We start from the raw sequence: 13,406 nt of genomic DNA, 5'->3' as shown, positions 1-13,406 counted from the left end.
GAACCCCCTTTCCAGGGGTCCCTTTCCAGGGCAGGTATTGTCAGGGGTTCCCTGCAGTATAGTTGTGAGCACTGGCATGAGAATTGCTCACCTGTTGTGAGCTTTATAGTAATTTATACTGTTCCTGTTTCTGTTCATCATCTTATTTCTCTGCTGTTTCCAGTAAATTGGTCTTATCTCAGCCTCAGCCGGTGATCTTTACCTTTAGTCCATCCAATTCTCCTCTCCATCCCCAGCAGAGGAGGGGGAACAGGCAGCTGAGCATGGTTTGGAGTGTTTCAGTGGGAAAACTAAATTGTTAAATACCATTCCTAAGTCACAACAACATGTAAGACTAAAAACACAGTTCCTGAAGGCCAATATTCAGACAGATATTTGACTTCATGTACAAGGTCATAGTACTCAAGCCATAGCACTTTTTAAAGGTTTAAAAATCTTAAAACAGACGGGTTATTCCTTCACAAAGACCAAGTATTTCTTCCCTTTTAGAAGACACATGGGACCACTGTCAGAGACTGTGACCATAAGGACATCTAGGTAAAGGACCAAAAAGTGGTCTTTGAAGTCTAAGATTCATGTTTAAAACATTTTCATATAGTAAATGCTATGAATAAAATCAGGAAGACAAAATCTTGAAGTTCAAGGATTTGTAAATAGAGTGAGAGAAGAATTTATTGAGTTTCTTTTTAGTTTCCTTTAGATTTAAAGAACAAACAGTGGCTAGATTGGTAATTATGCCTCTGTCTTCTTTAAAAGAGTCTTTGATGACGGGGGCTGTGTTGTGCAGTGCCCCAGGGGAAAGTTTGAATTCAAGCAGCACTGTCACCTGTGCCATCACACCTGCCTGGACTGCGCTGGCAGTGAGCCTAACAAATGCACCGCTTGTGGAACAGGTAAGTGAGATTTCATTTTGCCAGCTTTTCCCCTCCCTTGGCCTCTAAATTCTCTTTTCCCTCAGCACTCAAGGGCCAGTTGTTAGATCCAATAAAATGAGTAGTGCTTTTACTACCAATCTGTATCACAATCTTCTTGTGACTCGGAACGGGATTGGAGCTTAATTTTTTTTTTTTTGAAGTGCAAGAAAACACAACTATGTATTGTCCTTTCAACTTAATGCATTTCCCTTGGTGTGTTTTCAATAGGAGCTCTGTTAACAGAAACTGAAACAAAAAAAAAAAAAAAAGGAATAAAAACCTACATAGCTTGCTTCTGGAAAAGAAAGCTTCATACATGCTTCCCCCACCCACTGCACAGGATGTGCTTCACTGAAATGGAGCCAGTTTGCTCAAGCAGGCAGGGAGCCAGGCTGCTTTCCTAAGCATCCCTCTGGGAGAGGCTAAAAAATAAGTGTGGTGGGTTCCACTGGATGTTGCTGTGTCCCTAGAGCTGAACAAACAGGGTTTGCAAAGAGAAGCTTATCACCAATACACATTTTTATAGACCTTAGGTTGAGAGGAATGCTAATGTAGCTAATTTTGTGGAAATTCCAAAAAGCCACTCTTCTCCTTTTGAAATTCTGTTTTAAAAATTATTTCCTGTTGTCTCTCTAATGCCTGATCAGCAAAAACCTGAGGCCATTACCTCCAAGTAATGGAGGTAATGTGCAACTAGTAATGTGCAACTAGTCTGAACTGTCCTTGGAAATGAGTATTTAAGATGTAATTTATAATAGAGAGTAATTTTTTATGAGCTGTGTTCTGAGGGTTCACAATGGATTCACAGCCTTTTCATTTCAGTTACTACTTCATTTCAGTCCTAATCAACCATGGCATGGACTTCATTTAGTAATAAGTGTCTAAACTACAAGTAAACGCTCATATGGCTGCCTTAATTAGTCGTACTGATGATGAGACTGACTATCTTACTTTGGGAAATCTGGCTCAGTAGATGAAGTTTTCAAACGGAACTTCAGGTCTAATGTGAGACCAAGTTTGCATAATTGTTCCCCAAGTCTCTCCCTTATGGAGGACAGCAAGATATATTTCTGTTTTTCTGTAAATCAGGAAAGATGCTGATGAGACTCACACCCTAAGGAGGCAGGAAAATTAAAGATTTGTGTATGAAAAGGAAAACAAACAAACAAACAAACAAACAAATTTCAACTTGTGCTACGGTGCAGCATTGTTGCCTAGTATAGATGCTTTCTCTGCATTTTCAAAAATAAATTCTGGTCAGCAAATTCTTGCTCTGCAGTTAAGGCAATGAAATACACTTTGCATGGCTGTATGTGTACTTTCTGCTGTGGGGTAACTGATTAGAAATCTCCCCATGCTGCAGCACATGGCACATGAAGTTATCTGAGTTTTCACAGGCTTGACTCAGCAGGATTTGGAGCAGGGCACCTCCCAGTTCTCATGCATTAGAGAATGTTTGTGCTTTAATAGCTAGTAGCTGCACATCTGCTATTTAAATTCAAATCTAGGTTATTCCACTAAACTGATTACAGTTTAATCTTCTAGGGACACAGATTGACTCTTTCCAAAGGTGAAGTGAGCCATTTTGCTTTACAAAAAATAACTGTATATTTATTGTACATTTGCAATGTATTGCAAATACTTGCCTGTTCTCTGCAAGAGAACTCAGTGGTGGAAAAATCTTGAATTTTTTTTTATTAGATTGATGAATGTAAAGAGTAATTGGTCTCTCGCATGACATTTTATATGCCATAAATCCCCAGGAATGTGAGAAGTTTGAGGTCCTGAGACTTTTATACATCTCATTTGGTGTAAAACTGTAAAATGCAGCAGTCAGTATCTCTACTGCAGCACTACAATTTCATAAAGCTCCTTCTCATGCCACAAATGCCCTCTGTGGCTGACAGCTTTTCCCCATTTGTTTGCCACAGACAGCAGAGGGGTGGAACGTTTCCTGTACCATGGGGAGTGCAGAGACCATTGTCCTCCAGGCCACTTCCACTTGGAGCACACCTGCGTGCCTTGCCCTGGCCACTGCGAGGTGTGCCTGAACTCCAGCCACTGCAAAAGATGTTCCAGAGGCTACTACCTTGCTCAAAACGTGTGTGAGAAGCACAGCTGTAGAGAAGGTAAGTGTCCTTCAGTAGGAGATAACAAGCACTCTATTGAAACTATTACAGAAATCTGCTTGAGCATATTAAAAAATGTTTTGAAACACACACCTGACTCTGAGGTCCTCAAGTACCAGCTCTGATCCTCTTCTAGTATCATGTTATTGTAAAGTAAGAGTGTTTTCCTCAAATTGAGTGGGTTATGCAAAAACAAATGAGAAAACAAATTTCCATGGGTCTTTCTCCTTTTCTGATTTGAATCAAGTTTATTTCCAGGAACCTTGCTGAGTGGTTCCAAATGTTGCATTATCTAGAATTAAACTGATGATTTGCAAAACACAGGTGAAGTGGAAGATCCTGACTCTGAAGACTGCATACCATGTTCAGATGGATGCCAGAGCTGCAGACAGGGTAAATAATCCCTTCATCAACCTTATTGTTATTCTAAAGTAGTGACAATTTAGTTCCCCTCACTCTTGTCATCATCTTAAGCGCATGCTGCTGAGCAGCTACTTACTGGTGCAGGTGGTTTCTCAACAAATAATTATATTCCATACTATATTTATTTTTGAAATAAATTTCTAAAATTTATATTCAGCATAAAGAAGAATAATTTTCTAATAATTTAGCTATTAAAATTTGCAGAACTTTTATTTTTTTCCTGTTTGAATGCCATACTCAGACTGAAAGACTTACTGACTTTAGAAAGCTATTGAACTATTATCAGACTCAGAATTTTCTATGCCTCAAAACAGATTGCCACCCTGTCCTTTTTCTTCAGGAATATAGGCATAAGGACAATCTTTTAATTTCATTCAAGAGCAAGGTATTGCAATAACAATGCTGCTGCCCTAAAAAATTCCTTGTATACATTTCTAGGATGGTACAGGCTAATTCATCCATGTGCAGTTTATTTGGTGTTCCTGTTGAAACGGAAAAGAAAGGAAATGCACTGAGTTGAAAATGCAACCAGCAGTCTTAAATAAAAAGAGGGGTTTGGGATTCAGGTGGAATCTCAGCTTGCCATGTGGCTGTTGCAGCTGCCCTACAGTTTCAGGGGGTTCTCCTCCTACCCGAATATCCAGAGAAAGTGAGACTGTTTGCAAGGAGTCAGCAAGTGCAGAGGGTGCAATCACGGGTGAACGCTTATAGTCCCGTGGAGGTCTGCTAAGAGGGTGTGGAACTCCCCTTCAGGCAAGCACAGATTCTGCTTTGTCATGTTCCAGAAGTGAAAACCTTGGATGCAAAAAATATGCCCTTTCCGTAAAAACTGTATTGCTCACATTCAGAACTACCATCCATGCTTGGGACATTTTCTGGATTTGAGTTACCAGTTCTGAAAAACTTGGAACAGCACAGTATTGGCATGCCACTGTCTGCAACAAACTCTAAACCACAACTGTCTGTGCAGCTCTTCTTCTGGCTGCACTAACTGTCACATAATTCATCACATAATTCCTTCTTCCTGCCAGTTGTCCAATCTAGTGTGTGATACCATAAAACATTTCCTGTGATGCTGGTGACCAGCCATTCCCTGTGAATTCAGCCAAGCCCAAGGTTTTCCTCTGTGACTACAACTGCCCCGTCCAAATTGTTGAATGAAGAGATGGTTTTAACATGAATGCAACTACACTGTGTTCTGTTTTTGTATGGTGTGTTTTCCAGATCCATGGCAGCTGCCTGCTTGGCAGAGCGGAGGAGAAGTTAAGGGAGAGTTTATGTTTCAATACCTATCTTTATTGGTGCTATCAGATGTCACTTCCCCATGCTAACATTTTCTGTGATTTTTACAGTGATTGTGACTTCAAATTACTTGGTTTTTTTCTGAAACGGTGTAGTGGCAATCAGTGTTTTGAATTGGGTAGATATTTAATATGTATGAATAGATGAATAGCAACTTTTTAAAAAATATAATAATTTCAAGTTATTCAGAGGAAGATTTTCTTTATTATGAACTTAATAGGTGTTCATAAGGAGACTGAAAGGCTGTTCATGGTCAGCTGGCATACAGAAAAAGGGGCTGTACTCTTTTGCCTTTTTCCTGGGAGGGTCACCAGTCTCCTAAATATTAATCATCCATAACATTACATACTTTCAACTTCTTGCACTCAAAGTTCTGATTTAAAAGAGGGCTTTTAAGAGCTTCAACATTCAGTACAATGGCTGCAGGTAAAACAAAGACTGAATTAATTTTCACTGCTGTATAAAGTCAGAAGTATTAAGACGCCAGAGTTTATTTACAGGCATTCTATTAAGGAAAGACTTTGGTGCTCATGATGCATATATTACTGAGAGTCAGAGGTTGGTTTGCTGTTCTACTTGGAAAAGAAGAACAGTAGTGGCCTAAAAGCACAGTCACAAGCAGATTTTCCAAACTATAATGTGTTCTTGAATTAAATAAGGACCTGTCAGCTTTAACTTAAAATAAGTCAGGTAGCTATGGTAGATACCTATATCTACCTACATTGTATGGCAAATATTTGCTTGTATTTTCGCTTTTAACATTCAGTGAGTTTTCGGGCATATCAACAACTTCATTCTTAGTTAAGTACAGTAATGACTTTCTCATGTCTAATCAGAAAGCTGATGTATTTAGAAACTTTCATAAAAAACATGAAAAGCAAAATTTTTAATTCCTGTCTCCTACAAGAAGTTTATTATTTTGCAAACTCTAGAGAAATTACGCTGCCATAAAAATAACATAAAATACTACAATTTCAAGGTGAGAAAATAAGGAACGTGCTACATTTAGTTTCACAGTTTCATAGTCTTTCTACAGACTCCATTTTAAAGCTAAGTGGATGCTGCATGGCCTTGCAGTTTCTTTTTCCTATCTTCCCTTTAACACAACAGAATAATTTATTCTAGGAACTGTAGAGAAGGTGTGGGAAAAGTTCAATGCTATGAAAATTTCAGGTAAAACTTCAGTGGGGAAAAAAGGTAGTAATCATAGCAATTGGAATAAACATTTACATAGTTCACATACCGAAAAGTAGTTCTTCATACACACAGCTGCAAATACATTTTGTGCATATTTATGGATCCTCAGCTGACTGAAGACCATTCTCTCATAGAAAATCATTCAGCACCTGCTTCTTCTAAATGCTTTAAGATCCTTCAATATAAACTCTAAGAAGTAAAAATAAATAACTTCTTCAGTTTATGCTGAGCACAGGGTCACTTACAGAAGCTTTATTCCATTTAAATTCTAAACATTCTAAACCAGCAAAATGCAAAGCATTCTCTTACTGTCTACAAATTACAAAGATTATTATATTTTTCTTTTTCCTTGTAGACAGAACTCCAGTTTTTTGGAGGAATATATATTCATATTAAGGTAACTGAACTGCCTGTTTTCCTACTGGCTTGAAAGAGTTTTGCTCAAAAGATCATTTTCACAAGGCACAAATGATAGATCAAACCACCAGCTGCAGCCTCTGGCATTGTTGTCCTGCTTTGCGCAGACAGGAAAATTAATAATATTTGCTTTCTTCTGGCCTGATGCCATATGCCAGCAGAATAGAGCAAGTCTGCATGGGCAGTCGCTCTCTTTGATCAGTAGTGACACTACATCCAGATTAAGACAGAGGTATCATACTTTTGTAATGGTTGCATGCTTTGCATCCCATATCAGGCATTTCAGAGAAGAAAGTAAAACCCACGCAGTAAGTAACACTGCAGGTTTTTCTTCACCAGGAGGAATAGTAAAGTGTGAGGATACTAAAATAGATAATGTTTGTTTGTAAGACCTCCTGGAATCCTCAAGGAATGTAGTCAAATCTATTTGGTTTCCTCCAAGTTTGGAGTGGGTTTTGTTTTAAGGCACCAGTGTGGCAATATATCTTCATTGTATCAACACTGAAAGTCTAAGAGCAGACATAGGAACTGAGGGAGAAACTAAATCAATGACAGGTAAGTCTATGTAGTTAAAATACAAATTATGCCTTCTTTTAAATTCAGTTAATTATCTTCTTTCTGTTTCACTTCATTAATTCAGAGGCCACTAATATTTTAGGATGTAAAGAATCTTTAGTGCTCACAGGTACCATTCTGCCTGCAGACACTAAGTCCTGCATGTGCTGATAGGAGCTTTGCCTTAGAAAGCACTAACCTCCAGAAAATCTACAGCTTTGTGTGCACAGTGTCCAAACAATGGCTGTGCACATCAGGGCTCACCTCCTCTCTTTGTCCTGCCCTCAGGCTCTGGGGTGCACTGGCTCTGTAGATGCCACAGGAGCACAATTGTCATCCTCGTGCACAACTCCCCACGAGACCTGAAAGGCACAAGACTCTAGCACAGGCACAAGCCAAGGCTTAAGGGTGACCTCAGTACCTATGTTTAAATTCTTAAGAACTTCAAATAGATCCCTATTTCGGTGGAAGCAAATATTGGACAGACCAAGTGTCCAAGAAAGTGTGCTCGATACATCACAAGTCCACACAGCCAAGATTATCTTTATGATACCTTATGTCTTTGGTACCTCAGCTCCTGTAACCCAGTTTTGGGCACACTGAGTTTACTTTTCAGAGCAGCAATGAATGGCTGCTCCCTCTGATGCAGAAAGCTGGGAACTGCAGCTCTTCATTACCTTTGGCCATCAGGTTTTGATTAAATTTTAATGTCTTTTTTCTGGTGGGTGCCAGTAAACATCATGAAGTCTACAAAATTAAGTCCAGTTTCCTCAACAAAAGCAGCTTTAGAAAGACAAAATTCTGCTGCAGAAAATATTAAGGAAGAGGATTTTCTCTATGCCATTGCAGCATTCACCTTCCACCTCTCAATGCAGGCTCACTTAGATATCTAGATAAGTGCAGGATAGCATTCATATTTTCTCAAGACTTTTAAAACCATAATGAACTTCAAAGCTAAACTTTCCTTTTTAGAAAGCCTGTGGCTGTAAGCCAACACTCAGAACAAGAGAAAAAAATAAGGCAAAACTGTAGATTCTGAGCCACTTATAGTAATTATTCAAAGAGAACTTCAGAATTAATAAAACACAAAAACATAAAAGTCCTGGTTCCTAGTTCTTATGCTTAAAATACATGTGGACTAAAGTGTTTTCTCAAACAACTTTAGCTCTCTCTCTAATCATACAATTTGCATATGCCCTTTTGCACTTACACAATGAACAGATACCAAATTTGGCTACCTTTGAAGGTGATAAGTGACAAAATTCTCTGATACGCCTTATCTACTGGCTTGCATATGTACATTTCACAAGCAGAAATTGCCACACCAGTGACTAATAATGCTGAATAAATAGACACACCTAGCTCACTGAGCAGGTGAACATTTGCAGCACAGGGACCTCTCACAGATAACTCATAGGAACCAGTGGAGGAAGGTCTTCCTCTCAGAATTGAGTCAGGCATCCTCTCAATTTCCACTGCCAGTCTTCCTGACAGTTTGCTCCCAAGGAGTCACACGTTCCTGAGCCAGTTCTTAATCACTTCTGGGCTCTCTTCCACTCACCTCACCCAACCTGTGGAAGTAAAACATCTTATGTTATGAATAGTTCTTATGGATTCCTACAGAATATTTCATCTCCATGCAGCAAAATACAGTATATCCCAACTCCTGATCCATCCAAATTTCCACAGTGAACACCATGACATGACTTTGCAACCTTTGCACTAGGACTGTTTTCAAAGGCTAACACTGACAGTAAAGTACTCCTCAATTGGGTGCAGAGTGAAAAGTGTTCAGCAAAGTTATAACACTTTTCTCTTTCAAAGATATCTTACAAAAGAAATTGAGAAAACCCAAGGAGCCATGTCCCCGAGAATAAAGGCCTGCCAAAGAGGCATTTAGGCCCAAGCGTGGCATTTAGCCTCTTTGATCTAGCAAGGTAAATTCTGAGACACTCTCAAAGGTCATCCAGAACCTAACTATTTAATTTGGTTGAGGTTACAAGGTCTATGTGAAAAACATAAAGTTATAAAGGCTGAAAGTGAGAATAAATAATACACAAATGATCAACAAGATCCATTATACAGCATGGAATAGAGGAATATGGAGTTTATAAAGCTGTGGGAGTGAGAAGAGAAGTATTTGGAGAAGATTTAAGGAAGTGTGAGGCAGCTGAAAGAGCAGCACTGTCCACGGACTCAGACTTACAGACACAGATTTATCATTACATGATAAAAGAGTGAAAACTCCTCTGGTTCCCATAGCAACCTAAGAAAGAGAAAGGAAGACTTCATTTCTTCAATCCGTCCCTGATGATGAATAGACTTTGGCTTTCAAGACAAAATTATCATAAGGATCTCAGAGTAAATCTTCCACAAAAAAGTTAGTCTTGCAGAAGGGGTTTAAGATTTTCAGATAGTAAGACTTTTTTTCTACAAGCTTCTGTGGTGGTAATATGCAATCTGTGCAGAAACAAATGCCCAACAAGTTTTGGAACTTTTCTCTGATTTTCAGTCCTGACATTTCAGGGTAAGCAGAACATTACATTGGAGCATGCTGTCTTCCCTTGAGTGTAGGTAAAAGAGAATTTCGTTCCACATTGAAGATATAAAGTGCATGTATTGAAAAAAACTTTCTTTCTTTGATTTTTTTTCATTTTCTGAGAAAGAAAAAACTATTTCCCGTGTAAAATCTGGGCTTGGGAAAAATCACTGGAAAAGCTCAAGATATGAGACCAAACCTTGAATTCTGCAAGTACAGAATATTCCAAATTTTACTTTAAAGTTCTCCATAGAAATAAGAGCATAGAAGAAAACTACTCAGATTAGACCAGAAATTCACCTAGCTCAGAAGCCACTGACCAAACACACTTCAAAAATTACATATACAAACAAAGCATGTATTTTTTACTCCTTCAACAATTTGCAGTTCAGAAGCTTCATGAATCAAAACAGTCAAGAAATGTTAACTGCTGAATCTTTTTGCTGGAATTACTGAAGAAAATATACATTAAAACAAATATAATCTAAACCATCTGCAGACCAGATCTTCTTTTCAGGGAAGTTTGCTGCCTCCTTGGGGCCGAAATCAGGAACCTCACCAAAAAAATGAAGGGGTTAATAGAGCCTTCGAAATACTGCTTACTATTGCTCTCACAGGAGTGCCAGTGATATTTCAACAAGAAGCTCAAGGTTAATGAAAAGAGATTTCAGGGCACTGGAAACATCAAGTGCCAGACCCTGTGCTTTGGCCACAACAACCCCGTGCAGCTGAGAGAGCTGGAATTGTTTAGCCTGCAGAAAAGGATACTCAGGGGGAACTTCTGAACTCTCTACAACTGCGTGTAAGGGCGTTGTAGCCAGGTGTAGGTCAGCCTCTGCTCTCAGCCAGCTAGCAGCAGGATGAGAAGATGTAGCTCTTGTCTGCACATGGGGAGGTTTAGATTGGATACTAGGAAGAATTTCATCACAGAAACTGTGGTTACACCTAATGGACAGTGTTGAAAGCGAAGGGAGACGACCCATCCTTTGATTCAGCATCGAACTCCGGTTTATTGATCTCACTTACACACTTTTATAGTGGTGTCAATTAAGCTCATGCATATTGCAAAATCTGAGCTCCTCATAGGCTACAGCTAAAACATTAATCCCTCCTTTTGTTTCCAATACCTGTGGTTTGTTATTGAAACCAAGATTTTTGTTCTCACCCTGATATGAAGGGTTCTCAGCCTCCATGTCTGTTCCCAAGGACAGAATGTTTACCTGTTATGAGAAGACTGTCTGAGAATCCTGCTGTTTATAAAATGTGCCTGAGAACCTAGTTATTTACAGATACGGGCTTGAGAACTGCTGCTTTACAGCTGCCTTTTACTTTTCCATCAGCTGTATATTTTCATGGCCTCTTTCTTTAAGCCATGTCTGAGCAAAATTCTCCAACAGGACAGGGAGGTGGTAGAATCACTATGCCTAGAAGTGTTTGTGGAAAGACGACATGGCATCTAGTGTTGACAGGGTGCTTGGTCAAAAGTTGGACTTGCTGATCTCAGAGGTCTTTTCCAAACTAATTGATTCCATGATTCCTTGATTCAGAAGGGGAGGTGGCACTCTCTTCAATTATCCCAGAAATGAAGAGCATAGTCTCTAACAAAATTCTTCTGGACAAAACTTCCAGCACACAGCTGGATAAGCACATCATGGGGTGGGTGAGCAGTTGGCTCATGGGTCAGGCACAAAGGGCAAGACTGGTGGCCTGTCACCAGTGGGGCTCCACAGGGCTCCATTCTTGATCCTGTACTCTCCAACATTGTCATAAAGGAGCTGGATGCAGGACCAGAAGCGATCCTAAGCAAGTTTGTTGATGATACAAAACTGGGAGGAGCTGTTGAATTAATCAAAGGGAGGTCCTGCAGAGACACCTCAATGACTGGGCAATAACCAACCATGTGAAGTTCAGCAAGGGAAAGGTGCAGCCCCCCTTAAGGACTGTGAGCAGTTTGGGCCCCACAAAATTAAAAAGACATTAAGCTATTAGAGAGCATCCAAAGGAGGGCCATAGGCATGGTGATGAATCTGGAGGGGAGGCTTTATGAGGAGCAGCTGAAGCCAGTTGTTTTATTCAGGCTAAAGAAGAGGAGACTGAGGGGAGACATGGCTACAATCTACAGCTTCTTCATGAGGAGAAGAGGAGGGCCAGATATCGAACTCTTCTCTGTGGTGACCAGTAACCAGTGACAGCCCAAGATAATGGGCTGCGATGGTGTCAGGGAAGGTTTAGGTGTGATATCAGGAAAAGGTTCCTCAGCCGGAGGTGGCTGGGCACTGTAACAGGCTCCCCAGGGAAGAGATCCAAGCACCAAGCCTGACAGGGTTCAGGAAGCGCTTGCACAACACTCGGGCACATGGTGTGAGTCTTGGGGATGGTGCTTTGCAGGGCCAGCAGTTGGACTCAATGATCCTTCTGCCTCCCTTCCAACTCAGAATATTCTGGGATTCTGTAATTCTCTTTATAATACAGAATACTTTCACCCAGGTTGCTCTATTTTCTCCCATTCTGCTGCTTCTGGGATATTTTGTTAAAGGGGAAAGAAATAGTGAGTAGAAGATAATAGAAGAAATTTTATAAAAAATGTTCCTAATTTTGGGAGTCACATCCATAATTTTATGAGTTTTAAAATTGTGTGACACTTTCCTGTTCGTTCAACACATTTTTTAAATATAAAAATTAGTTTTCTGGTGGGAAGGTTTACCCAAAAGGTTTGCACTACCACTATCTCTTCCACCATTGCCCCCTCTCCAAATATAGAAACAGTCTTGTCTAGCTCAGGATTTTAAAATTTAAACTGATTAGTATGCTTCCAGAGGCGTCAAAAGTTTTTAACTTACCTTTGCAACAAATAGAGAAATAGGATGAAATTATTGCTTCAGATAAGTTGCAGTCTCTTTTTAACAGTTTCATTTGACCCAACCTGACCCCTGTGAAGGTTCTGCTTTTCAGATCACCACTTCCTAGGGACTTTGCTCCCTCCAGATACCTGGTACCTAGATTGTGCTGAGGACTAAAAAGCCACAAGTTACTGTGAAAATACAGTCCAGGATCTGTGGAAGATTCCATCTCAAAATAAATGTGAACAGAGATTCAGAGACAACAATGTTCTTTTTATGACTGTAATTATTTAAGTGTTAGAAACATTAACATAAAATTGCTGTCAAAAAAGTTATTTTTGGCACTCTGGTTTTTACTCTGAAAATTATTTACATAATTTTATATCTTAAATTTCAGATGATCCAAGAATTTGTATAACATGCATTCAAAACTATTACATGTAAGTATAGCTGTATATGTATTGCTCTTCACGACTACACATTTTCTGAAGCAAAAATATGCACTTTACTACATAGATCTGTGCTGTGTACATTGTCTCATGCTTTAAATTGCTTGTGTGAGAAACAGTAAATGGGAAAAAGACTTGGGAAATGTCAGAAGACTAGCTAGTCAGTCAGTATTGAGACCTGTTAAAACTTATGGACTGGTGGGACCTTCAGATATCAGAATATGGAACAAAAAGTGTCAAAAAGTTAAACAGTGCATATGGACTTGGAACAAATTTGCTTTTAGTATGTTGTGTCTAGTTCTGGTATGTGAAGTTCATAAGAATAATAAATGTATGGAGTTTATGCAAATGAATAAAAAAATTAATTTAGCACTTACATGGAGAGAAAAGAACATTACTGCTTTTCAAAGACAGTATTCATAGATCTCTGAAAAATTGGAAAAGAAAATGTTGACTAAGTTGACTTTATAAACAAAGGCAGTGGATTATGTTTTTACACACAATCAGCTCTTTAAAATCATGATATAATATTTTTTAATGAAGCATGTATTCAGGTTTCTGCCTACTTTTGAAAAATAAAATAAAATTAATCATATTTAAGAATCCTGAGATTAGGAAACACGACTTTGCTAGATGAATAA

General features: G+C 39.1%; 1 protein-coding gene across 1 annotated transcript in view; it reads left to right on the top strand.

Annotated features, from left to right (window-relative positions):
• PCSK5 (proprotein convertase subtilisin/kexin type 5) overlaps window positions 1–13,406 on the top strand; it is a 226,290-nt gene that overhangs the window by 188,255 nt on the left and 24,629 nt on the right. The window contains exons 22-25 of the mRNA XM_059491816.1: window positions 757–893; window positions 2,846–3,043; window positions 3,368–3,436; window positions 12,714–12,756. Coding sequence (XP_059347799.1) covers window positions 757–893; window positions 2,846–3,043; window positions 3,368–3,436; window positions 12,714–12,756 — 447 coding nt within the window. The remainder of the gene's footprint in view (window positions 1–756; window positions 894–2,845; window positions 3,044–3,367; window positions 3,437–12,713; window positions 12,757–13,406) is intronic.

This window comes from Ammospiza nelsoni, chromosome Z, assembly GCF_027579445.1.
Source record: "Ammospiza nelsoni isolate bAmmNel1 chromosome Z, bAmmNel1.pri, whole genome shotgun sequence".
Classification (NCBI taxonomy): Eukaryota; Metazoa; Chordata; class Aves; order Passeriformes; family Passerellidae; genus Ammospiza; species Ammospiza nelsoni.
This window is presented reverse-complemented; position numbering and strand designations above follow the sequence as displayed.